This window comes from Mytilus trossulus, chromosome 2, assembly GCF_036588685.1.
Source record: "Mytilus trossulus isolate FHL-02 chromosome 2, PNRI_Mtr1.1.1.hap1, whole genome shotgun sequence".
Classification (NCBI taxonomy): domain Eukaryota; kingdom Metazoa; phylum Mollusca; class Bivalvia; order Mytilida; family Mytilidae; genus Mytilus; species Mytilus trossulus.
Window position 1 is genome coordinate 61362060 of NC_086374.1, and position 12514 is coordinate 61374573.

General features: G+C 31.8%; 2 protein-coding genes across 3 annotated transcripts in view; one reads left to right on the forward strand and one right to left on the reverse strand.

Annotated features, from left to right (window-relative positions):
* Positions 1–4553, forward strand: part of LOC134707708 (nucleoporin NUP188-like) — a 77753-nt gene extending 73200 nt beyond the window's left edge. The window contains exons 47-50 of one of the 2 annotated variants that reach the window (XM_063567709.1): positions 1036–1170; positions 1981–2045; positions 3832–3961; positions 4308–4553. In XM_063567709.1, the coding sequence (XP_063423779.1) occupies positions 1036–1170; positions 1981–2045; positions 3832–3961; positions 4308–4508 (531 nt within the window). In that variant the 3' untranslated portion in view covers positions 4509–4553. The remainder of the gene's footprint in view (positions 1–1035; positions 1171–1980; positions 2046–3831; positions 3962–4307) is intronic. The other variant, XM_063567710.1, reaches the window with a different exon arrangement.
* A 1579-nt stretch (positions 4554–6132) lies between these two features.
* Positions 6133–9505, reverse strand: LOC134705298 (uncharacterized). Its single transcript, XM_063564046.1, has 3 exons — positions 9224–9505; positions 7869–8060; positions 6133–7058 (listed from the first exon to the last, which is right to left on the reverse strand). Exons 1-3 carry the CDS (start codon positions 9331–9333, stop codon positions 6248–6250), a joined length of 1113 nt encoding a protein of 370 aa, XP_063420116.1. The 5' UTR covers positions 9334–9505; the 3' UTR covers positions 6133–6247.
* Between the last annotated feature and the right edge of the window lie 3009 nt (positions 9506–12514).

A 12514-nucleotide genomic window follows, 5' to 3' on the forward strand; every position in this document is an offset into this window, starting at 1 on the left:
CACATTTTTTATGTTATTTCGAATAGACAGAAAAAAACTATAACAGTCTTTTCTTTTAATTTAATTCTTAATTGCATTTTTAGTCGGAGTAAGTCATGAAAAAACCTTGACGAAGCCATGGTCATATGACAAAAATTATGTCTATGAGCTGATAGTCAATCAGAAAACCTGTTACATCCAAACTTAAATTATTAACAAATAATACGTTAAAAGGTCTTTATAACAGAGATTGTTTGCAAGATTCAGTTGCACAACTCTGTATAACTCTATAACCATTTTATATGGATTATACACTTAATAACAGTATAATGTAAATAATAGAGTTTGAAGAAATCACAAGTTAGCTCTTATTAAATGTTTTCAATGGCCATAGACTTTGTACAGTACAGTACTTTAGCTAAAAGAAATGATACTTTAAGTTCAGAAATTTTTGTGATGTTTTTATTATTACAAAAATATGCAACACGGTTATAATTGCATTTTGAATATTGTATACAAATTGAAAAAGGATTTTTCTCAATTTTGCAAAAATTAAAATCGCAATAATAACTGCACGGAATAATTTCTAAATTAACAGTATACATGTACATCAAACATTTAATAAGATATACAGATGAATGCACAGATACAAGCAGAAGACGAAATAGGACTTTTCAAAAAACATTTTTATTTTACAACAAGCAAAAAATTTTGCAAGGACATTCATCTTAAAAATCACTTTGATATGTTAATTTTTTAACTGAAGTAAGTATACCCATTTTGAAAAATTAAACTTTTATCTTAGTCCAGTTTGAGTCGCAAAATAGGGTAACCTTTAGATGCATAATTTCTTTATAAAATATGGACTATAGTGAGTTTGATTCACAAAATGGGCTAACGTTTTGATGCCTAATTTATTTATAGAATATGGATTATAGTGAGTTTGAGTCACAAAATAGGGTAACCTTTAGATGCATAATTTCTTTATAGAATATGGACTAAAGTGAGTATGATTCACAAAATGGGCTAACGTTTAGATGCATAATTTATTTATAGAATATGGATTATAGTGAGTTTGATCCTTTCCTTGCCTTAGCATTTAGTGGTCCATCACCTGACCAGGATAGTATACCATCATTTGGTACATTGACATCATGTATTAGAGATGTTTGCGTCAAGCTGTTAATGAAGGTAAATATAATTATCTCCCTTGACAAAACTCTTTTATGGCCAGGAAAGTATACCATCATTTGGTACATTGACATGTATTACAAATGAATTATTTTCTCAACTTGAAATGGATTATTTTATATTTTATCTCTATCCCATAAAAACATTGCAATATATGTCTAAAGAATAAAAAGTTTGCACTTTTTGTCAGGAAAATATTGTTTATAAAAATTAAAAGATGTGGTATGGCTGAAAATTAGACAAGTATTAGCCAGAAACCAAAGGAGTTTGATTTAATCAACTATAGATCACCTTACAGGCTTCAATAATGATAAAAAGCTATACCCTGTTGTAAGCTTTTGCCTTACTATGACAAAATGTGTAACAATTCAAACACGAAAACCAGCTTCTTGACTTGTGTATCAAACAATAAACAAAAAACAAATATGATAGACAGTAACAAATGAAAATTGAAAATACAGGCTCCTGATTGGGACAGACACATACACGATTTGGTAGGGTTAAACCTGTTTGTGAGCAATCAACCATTCCTCTGAAAATTGAATAAACTACACTTTCATCTACAGTTATCAATTATCTGTGATTTAATCAAGTATTTTAAAGATTATTTTTATTTCTTCATTTAAACAAAGGAATACAAAGGACAAAAAAGTTTTCTCAACTGTTTTTTGTTGTCTAAGAATAAAATGGACTTGTTAAAAGTGACTTTATTTTATTAACAGGCAAAAATGAAAGTTGCAAAATACTATGAAATTTTTTACAAACTGTATAAATACGAATGTTGTTTATTGAATATTTTGTTTCATTTAGCAGGAAGTGAGGTCACCTCACAAGAATTCCAACTCAGAAGAAGGCAGTCCTGAGATAATCCCAAAGTAAGCATTCAGTTTGAAATTTAGATTCTTTAAACACATTGTTAAGTCAAAATATGGTTTCAATTATAACTGTCAAAGTAACTTATAAGAAGAGTGAATTTGAACAGCCTCCTATTGATTACTTGTATGCTTGAGCAAGGGTCCGGAAACGGTCATATTTGCCAGTCATGTCCTAAACTGAAACTATAATGTCCTAAACTTTTAATTGGGATTTAGGTCAAATTTTATTTTTCTACATTAATAATTTCGGTCATTTCGTTGAGATCGACTTTCAAAATCGCCATTTTGAACATATTTTTGTTTAGTTATCGACTTCCTGTAATTAAACTGCCACTCCAATAAAGTGTTATAATCCTGAGGGCCCTCCTAACAACTATATTAATGCCTCGGGGAGCTATTGGCTAATGATTGCTAATCTCTTTACCTGTGTTTTTAATTCATTGTAATTCACACCTGGCAATTAATCACAAGCTCCAAACTATTATTATAAAGAAATAAAAATTCCATACCAACTGGCTTCAATATTTAATTACTCAACAAGTCAGACAATTGTCAATTATGATTTAAAATCAAATTAAAACTTGATTTAATTTTGTAGAAATTTTTTTTTTTTTTACTTCTAACACACATGCTTTGTTTACTATGTAATACACATGCTTGAAATTCTCTTCCACAGATTTAGACAATTTTATCGTAAATTTTAAATAATTTCATCCTAAATAAAGCCAGTGCAACTACTTTAATTAAATATTCTTACACTATTAAAGATAAAATATTAAAAAGCCTATGATTTCCTGTGATTTGAGTCTCGTGATTTGGATAAACAAAACTAATCCCGGAAATGAGTCCGGAATTGTTCGTTTTAGTATTGTCGCAGTACATCCGGTTTGAATTTTGACTTCAGAATCGAAAGAAACGTAAGCGATAACTGAGAATATTATCGTTTTGAGTCATTAAAATCATTTTATTTTTACACTGCTGCCTTCCCTTAATTGCCCTTGATCGATTTTTGGAAAATGGTAGGACAAATCATGAAGTAAATGCGATGCAACTGTGAAACAAGTTTGTTGATGCTACGAACATGACGATCGAGTATGAGCATACTCATAATGAGTCTCATGCAGTAAATGTGATTTTGGCAATCATCTTTTGAAAAGGGGTATCAACTTTTAAGTTGTATGAAAATGACCGAAATTAGGTGAAAAAATTTCCGGATCCTTGTGCTTGAGCTATGGTAACTTTTGTTTGTAGTGGTATTTAGTTTTTGAACAATCTTAATGTTAAGAAATGGATGAAATACCAGAAGAGATTGCTAAAAAAAAAGTGGGCATAATGTATCATGATTCATGAATATAAGAGTGTCTTAGGTTTCAGCTTTCCTTAAATCTTTCCATTGTTAATAATCATAAATAAAAGTAAAAGTTGCTATGGTAACAGTTACTCAACAAAATTTTTAATATGATACCTCAGCTCTGAACTTTAGGGGGGATAAAAAAAAACCAGAACAGTATGAAGTATTCAAATTGAATGTTTTATCTTTCTCTAAGAAATGCTTAAGAATTCTGAACAAGATTTTTACTCAACGAGATGTTCTACATATAGTTAATTACTAGTCTGGCCAATCATTATCATGATTTCAAATAATGGTACAACATATGGTCAATTGAGTCAGTTACATGTGCAGATGATTTCTATTATTTTGAAAGGTTATCCAGATTATTTGTTGGTGAATTGAATAAAGGATGGGGGAAATAATCTTTATAAATTTATATTGAACTTGTTACAGAAATTTGATACATTATGTAATGGAGAATGCATTATACATAGTCATGTCACAAGCCACCAGATATCTAAGAGATCCTCACCTACCTTCCAGTGAGAAACAACTGTTAAAAAGGGAGCTTGGAACAGAAATGGTAAGAATTGTTCACTATACTGTTGATTTTTGAAGATTGCAAATTTAGTTTGAGGTCAAGAAATAGTGAATGGGCCATTTGCTCATTGTTGTATGCTGTACTGTGACCTATATTCGTTAATTTCTATGCCATTTTGGTCTCTTGTGCAGAGTTGCCTCATTGATAATCATACCACATATTTTTCTACATGTCACAGAATTTGGTAAAATTTGTTACAACTCTGTCTCATTGAACTGTAACTGAAAAATTGGAAAAATGGGATATTTTACAGATTTCATCACTTTGATACTAAAACTATAATTATAAAAGAACAATATGTTTTCTTAAATGCTTTCTTTTATTACAGAATTACTTTTTGATGGAACTTCAGAGATACTTAAGAAGGGGCACACCAAGTTCCCCTAGTGCTGCCAAAAGTCCAAGACCTGCTCTTTCTACCACTACACCTATGTTAGGACGATCATTATCTCAATCAAGCTTTGCTTCTACTCCAGAGACAGAATTTTTCAAATTTGTACAGGAATTTGTATTACAAGTTCTGAAATGATGTATTATAAACAGTTCATTTGACAATAAAACATTTTTTAATTAAGTGTTCTTCTGCAAAATATAACTGAAATTTATTGCAAAAAGAATTTAAAAGTATCATGTTATTTTGTTTATGTTTTTTTTTAGCTGTAAGTAAGGGTATGGTGTCTATGATTTGAGATAGAAAAAAAATTGATGTCAGAGTTTGTGACATTCTACAATGCTCATTGAGAAGGAATAAAGACATTGCTCATACATATTTAATAAATTTCTCAGACCTAAAAGCTTTAGAAACACATTGGCCGCCACCTACGATCCAAAATGTGTTGTAACCAAAATATTCCATTTTTGATATAGATTTCAGCAATATAAAAACATTTGTATCTTATATGGAGGCCAAGGTTAATAATACCAAAAACAATCAAAATTATGGAAAAAAAGTACCAAAATTGACCCTTTAATTGAAAATTATGTTTGTATAAGGGGTCATAGCTCCATAATTTTAAAGGAAAGTGAAAGAAAACTTGTTTTTGTCTTAATAATATTATCACAAGTATTTCCATGTGAAATTTCTAATTTTTTTACCCTTTTAAAAAACATAAAAAATTCAGGGCCAATTTTAACCCTTCGTTAACTTTCTCCTTTGATATATGCCTTTTTGTGTTTGTTTGTTTTGATATTTGTTTGATTTTATAGTGATTAAGATTATAACACAATTTTTTTTTTAATTTACAGTATGACTGCTGTATCCCTATTTTTTCACATGTTTACCTATTATGTATGTTTGTTTTGTTCACCATTGTTGTTAATATAATGTAAATTTGATTAGACTGTTATACAAGTGAGAGGTTTATCTAGCTATAAAACCAGGTTCAATCTACTATTCCCACATAAAATATGCCTGTACCAAGTCAGGAATAAGACAGTTGTTATCCATTTGTTTGAGCTTTTGATTTTGCCAATTGATTAGGGACTTTCTGCTTTGAATTTTCCATGGCGTTCAATATTTTTGTGATTTTACTCTCTAATAAGTAACAATTTCAAACATGAAAACAAAATCTTTTTCTTATGATACTCAGATGATTTCTTTAGTTGAGCTACAGTGTTCCAAGAAAGAAATGCCCAGCACAACAGACACAGTTAGAACCATAAAAGAAAAAAATGCATACTGGTTCGTATAAACCATCTTGCATATTCAAATCACATATGATGCAGAAATTAAGCTTTTAGTGTTTGCTTATGGTGTGATATTTATGATGGCTGTCATTGTGGAACAGTTACACAGTTTAATATAGAAAACTACGGGGAAACCCGGAGAAATTTATTTTTTTACACAAAAAACTCAAAACATTCAAATATACTATACCCACTGATCTGTGTCCACACTTGTATCAATTGTCAAATATCGACATTGATCTGTGTCCACACTTGTATCAATTGTCAAATATCGACATTGATATGTGTCCACACTTGTATCAATTGTCAAATATCGACATTGATCTGGGTCCACACTTGTAATAAAGTATTAATAAAAATAAATGACAAGGTCGAATATAAAACTTTATTTATTTCAGTTTAATTTCAAAACAAATAAATGTATTAAACAAATATTTATCAAAAATGAACATATTTATTTTGTATGTAATAATAAATGTTATGAAGGTACGTTTGTCCGAAAACTTGAAAGAGGAATAATTCTATAAGTTCAAACTGTAAACAGCTATTAAACGTAAATGAGCTTACAGGAGAACAGAATCATCATTTGAACAGCAGATCTTTGAATCTCATTTTGACAGATCCATTTATACCTTTACCAAAAAGGCCAACCCTAGGATAAGGAAAGTTCCCTAAATCCATATCAGCATATCTACCACAGGGCCCAGTGTAGTTGACAAGATCTGTCCCCGTTTCGGTATCAGTCACTCGAATGATGCAATCTTGTTTGGAAGACCATCGAGTGAAGAAGCGTAACGACAACCATTCTTTTTCATAAGGGAGTGACGTCTGCCACAATTTTGTCCACTTGAAAGAACCTGTTGGTGAGTCACACTCCTCTGAGGTTTTATCATGTGTGTAATAACAGGACACATAAGGAGGGCGATCGCGAAAAGCAAACATTCTTGGGTCGTACCTGAGAACAATGAATACCTTCTCACCTTGTCGCTTAAAAACCAATGGAGGTCTCCCACCTTTAAGGTAGAGTAAATCGCTTCTACCGAGGAACATACCCTCAACACAAGGACCATATAAAGTGCAATAGTCCTTAAACTTTTCGCTGTCCAGCTTCTTTGTCAGATTGGTCTTAGTATTATATATCAAACGATGATCGGGCGTTCCATCAAATTTGATTACATTGAAACCACGTGTTACTCCCAATCCTGTTACCGGTATCTCGAAAAGGTCTTTCATATTCACGGTTACATGCAGTTCATCTTCAAAATAATCTGTATTCGTTTGCTCAACATATTTTGAACATTCAGGAACATTACAAAATACGTTTCCATTTGTCCAGTATCCCGCCTTTCTACATGGAGTAATCTCAACCGTGGCAACTTCGTCTGGAGTGTTACTATAAAAGAAAAGTATAAGTGCAAAGTGTAAACAGGTGACCAGAGGTGATCATACGTCGATTGTCAAAATATTCTTAACCTCTCTCACTTTTGCTTTGTATTTTAAATTCAGAAATTATCGCGAATATTTCATAAATGCGAAAAATGATACAGTATCAGGTTCGCAATAATAAAAACTCGCATTCAACAATATATTAATAAGATTTCGCAAGAAGTCAAGGATTGGCAAGTATTTCTATGATTTTCTGAATATAGAAATATTTTAAAACTATATCAAAGAGTGTGAAAATAAATGATCAATTTGCCCAAGGATTTGTATAGTATAGTATTGTCTTACTAAACAAACCCTTGCTCTTAAATACATTGTATGTGTGCGCGTCATTTGAGATAGTGTATATTGCGTTACTATATATAAATCTCTGTTTTAAGACTAACTTCTTCCTGCAAATTTTTAAAAATGGGGAAAAATGCCAACATGCTTATTTTATTGTAATTAATCTCAACTATTATACATGATAAACCTCCCTGTGTAGAAGAATTTTAACATTTTTAGAAAGAAAAAAGATATGATTATTTGATTGAACAGATGCAATATTCCGGGTAGTAATTTCACCTCAATATTACATAAATAATTCCATCTTACTTTTCGGTTACCATGGTAAAGATATAATATTTTCGTGATTTTGTTTGGTGAGGGAAAACAGCATTTGGATCCGTCACTATTCTCAAAACACATCTATTAAGCAATGTCTCAATTTGTGACGAATGACCAGAGAATGAGTACGAAGAATATGTAGTCAGCATCTTACCTGTCAAAAGAGGCATCAAAGGCAACAAGTTTATTGCTTTGGTCGAAACAAAAGCGAGGAGTATTGTCTTTAAAATCCAATTGATCAGTAAAACTGGTATATAGGGGCTGTCCGTCATTAATGCGCTTATTGTTCTGTGTTATTGTAATACATCTTGGGTCACCAGTGAGTGGTAGTGGTACAGCTGACTGTCTGCAATTAAAATAGCAAGTATATCATCGGATATTTTTGTACATTTCTTTCTATGGAGTTTATTTCAAAGCGAATATTTTTTAAATCTGTTTATGAATTCAGATTGGATCCTTTAATTTTTTCCTGTAATATGAATACTCTGATTGTCAATGAGACAACTATACACCAAAGTTCAAATGAAGTGGATGTTTGTTCATCCTGCCTTTCCATTAAGAATAGAATGCTTCGTCTTTTAAATTTATTTGGGTGTAAATGCGTTGACCGAAGTACATTTTGTATGAAGCGCTTCATTCTAAAAATGTGCGCACGGTCAACGTTTTTACAACCCTATAAAATAACTAAAAGAAGCATGCAAAACATATAATTACATTTGTTTTGGCTAGAAATATAAAAACACGATTTCTATCATCTTTATTATCTTCGTAAAGTTCAGTTTCATGTTGAAATGAAGGGTGATTTCAGAATGACGCGAGCTTGATGTTAGCTAATCATAACGACGTATTATAATGAAACATACATGTGATGTAATTAGTGTAATATCAATGAGTCATACTTAGTCACAATCTGTTGTACATGTGTCTTCTATAAAAAAAAAAATAACTCGCAGATATTTTTAGTACTAGTATACATGTATAACAACAAACTTCGAACTTTTAGTTTATTTCGATTTTGTAACTTCTTTTTATTTTGATTCGAGCGTTACTGATGAGTGTTTTGTAAACTTAACGCGCGTCTGGTTCACATAATTATTAGCCCGGATATATTTGATGAGTTTTTAAATGGAGTTTTCAAACTTTTTCACATCAACAGTGTGCTTAGGGAGTAAAATTTAAACAAATTAAGATTAAAAATTTCTTGCTTTTATATTTAGTTGTAAGCTAGCTATGTCCTGCAATTCTATTTTACACGCTACTCCGGCTTTCCTGCCTTTTTTTATTTATGGTTTATCCTGACATTTTAGTCACAAATTGTCATCCATTCTTCCTTTGCAAAGTTGCTCAACCAGCCTCTTTTTACCCCAAACTCCTGTCCTGCCTTTCTTAAAACTTCATTCTAGCCCCCCCCCCCCCCCCCCCCCCCCCCACCCCCCCCCCCTTTTCCCCTCATAAAAAATCAAATGATATCTGCCTTAAAAAACCCAGCAACAAGTGAAATGTACTTACTGTTTATATTCATCGCAATTGTCAACAGCAAGATAATCATCAATTGAGATAGCTCCAGAAAGTCCAAGAACACTTAACAAATAAACCGGACTGACCGAAAACCAAATCATTATTGTTGTCAGTAGGTAAAACCAGCTACCGAGGTTGGCCCGTAACGGTTTTATACTATTTCAAAAATAGAAAAATGTCAGCGTCATGTCTTATTATACAGTTATCCAAAAGATTAAATCAAGCCAATTATCTATCATTTTTCTATTTTTTAACTAAAATTATGTGAAATTTAAAATCCCTTACATCTGACATTGTGCCTAATTCATATCATTAAAGTTTATTAGATTACTTATTTACAATTTTCTTTTTCAAAACACGTCATTGAACTCTGCATGGAATCACATATTGTTGCTTGAAAAAAGAAACGTTGAACTTCAGATCAACATGGTTCAAAGAGAAAATAAGATTTAGTGTCATTTCAAGGTTAAAAATACACGACCGAATTTAAGATAACTGCACTTTATCGAGATATATTGTAAGTACTGAAGTACTGAACATCAGTTTATTTATCAGTCAAAAGAGCAAAGTCCCCAAAATGTGCTTGCATTTATTATTCTTGAAAAGTCAGGAGAGAGAAAAGCAATAATCTGCAAATAGCTTACAAGGCCAGCAATAATAGTCGGGATGATCTACTATATTAGCAGTGGCGGATAGGGGACTGGAATCCCCCTTTTTGGGGGGACGATCAAAGCATTTAAATTGCGACATATGGTTGGGACCCCTTGAATCATTGGTTGGGAACCTCCCTACCTTTTAAAATGGTATGAATCCATCCATGTCTAGCGGCTATATTTTTTAGGGTACACAATATAGACAATGTCTACCTTTCTCTGATCTAAGTTGATTGTTTTTCTTTGCGTTTCAATAAGCCTGACTGGCGCTTTTATATATGCAAGTATTGAAATAAAGAGAGTGGATATGATTACCATGCAAGATGGCAACTTTCCATCCGAGTTCATATCAAGTAGACAAGAGTAGTACATATAATGCCTTAATAGATATTATAAGAAAATGTGGTATGATTGTGCCAATGAGACAACTCTCCCTCAAACTCACAATTTGTAAAAGTAAACCATTATATGTCAAAGTCCGGCCTTCAGCGTCTGGTTCATGACTGAAATTTTCACTCATGGTCGTACGAATTATGTTAATTTTGAAAGTACTTACTGTTAACAACAAATTTAACTTATATAGTTAAATAAGGATTATTAGACCAATTAATTTATTTTTCTATTTGAACCTTTAAAAAATTCAACACTTCGTCAGTTCTGTGGGGAAAAACAACCTTGAAGTATTAATAAAATGATGATTCAAATTGAAATCAAAATTCCATCAAGTATTAAAGTGGTACTATTTGCATAGACTGAATTAAAAGTGAATATTAAAACTAATAAAGGTATTAAACATAACTAAAAAAGTAACAAAGTTCATTCACTCTGAATGATATTTTTAGGGTCAAAATACTTATCTAACGGTAGTACATGATAAATCAGGGTTGTATTTTTTTTTAAGAAAGTTATAAAGGCAAAAGCATACTAAAGGAGCAATTTAAAAAACGTAACAGATCGACATAATGTGCATGCATGCCATAAAAATATCATTTGAATTGATTTTGCTTTGGTATTTATTTATGTCCTGACAGAGACATCGTATACTAAATGTATTTATAGATCTCTGTTCCTGGTATCCTAAATAAAAAACGTACATTGATCGTATATGTATTTAAGATGAGATGAAATCTTAAAATTGGCATAATATTTTTTTTATTAGAAAACATGAGAAGTCTAACTATACGGTTTATAAAATGTGCAGATGCTATTTGAACAAAATTGAAACTGATCAGCTTCATCATGTGTAATCATCGGTTTCCCTTCAAGATACGACACAGAAGTAATTGAAATAGTAACGCACAGAAAAGGATACGGCAACACTCCAGGTGACGGTTTACTGATTTTACAGCCGGCAGTATACGATTCAGAAAACTTTAAAGTCTTCTTCCACCAAAAAATATAAGGACCAATAAACTATGAAAATGAGGCCAAGGTCTTTTCACTGAAACTAACATTGCTCGATTAACTATGAAATGAGGTCAGGGTCGGTGGAACCCTTCAGATAGCCTATGACTGTACGTGCCTGGCTTACAATACAATCAATACTATATATTGCATATAGACCAAATATAGTTGTGAGAAGTTAACATGCCCTTTATCGGTTACTATCTTGTATTTTCATTTTACCTAGTCAAATGTATAATACATTTAAGTTAAAAAAAAATTAACTAAATATAGGTTTTACATCACATAAAGGATCTTACTTGTTTGTCTTGCCTGTAGGGTAAACTATCTAAAGAAGCTAGTCTTAGATGTTTCAATTTGTATAAAGCTTTATATTTCAGAAGGTAGAAGACCTGGATACTTCATGATCAGATGATGTCTTGTATGCAGACACCTTATGTAACGAAATTTCTGTTTGCCATATTTCCAATGTCCTTGACCTCATTTTCATGGTTCAGTGAGTGCTTGAAAACAAAAATTTAAATGTGAATTTCTCAGTTATTATGAGTACATTTGTGTAATAGGATAACTATATTTGGTAAATTGGTTCCTTGTAACATCTACATGTCCGTCAGACAGGATTCACTTGAACTTGACCCCATTTCATGGGTCACTGATTATGTAAGGTTAAAGTTACATAATTAGGTCTGTTTCCCAAATACTACAAGCAGTAGGATGACTAAATATGGTGTATGTAATGGGTACATGTCAGTCTGGTAGTTTTCTGACCTTGGCCTCATTTTCATGGTTCAATGCTGTGAATGGTCCATGTTAAGTTTTTGTTTTGTCTGTTTTACAAATACTGTAAATAATAGGTCAGCTATATCTGGTACATAGAAATTGTACAGTGTACAAGTCTGTCTGGCAGATATCATCTGACCTTGACCTCATTTTCATGGTTCCTTAGTCTACATGTATGTTAAGTTTTGGTGTTTTTTCAAGTACTATTTGTATTAGGTCAACTATATGGAGTGTACAAAAAAGATTGTAAGGTATGTGTGTTTTCTAGCCAGTATTATATAACCTTGACCTCGTTTTTATTGGCCATTGGACATTGTTCAGTTTTTGTGTTTCTGTCTGCGTTTTAAATTCTTAGTAGTAAAAGGTCAGCTATTTTTGATGAATGAAATAATTGTAAGGTGTATATTTCTGTCTGGCAAGTGTTATCTGACCTTGACCTCAATTA

Bases quoted from the DNA above. Each gene is read 5' to 3' on its own strand.
- LOC134705298 (XM_063564046.1), bottom strand. From the start codon at position 9,333: ATGATTTGGTTTTCGGTCAGTCCGGTTTATTTGTTAAGTGTTCTTGGA. The intron at 8,061-9,223 runs GTAAGTACATTT...TTTTAATTGCAG, and splicing joins AATTGCGATGAATATAAACA to ACAGTCAGCTGTACCACTAC. The intron at 7,059-7,868 runs GTAAGATGCTGA...TTTCTTTTATAG, and splicing joins TTTGATGCCTCTTTTGACAG to TAACACTCCAGACGAAGTTG.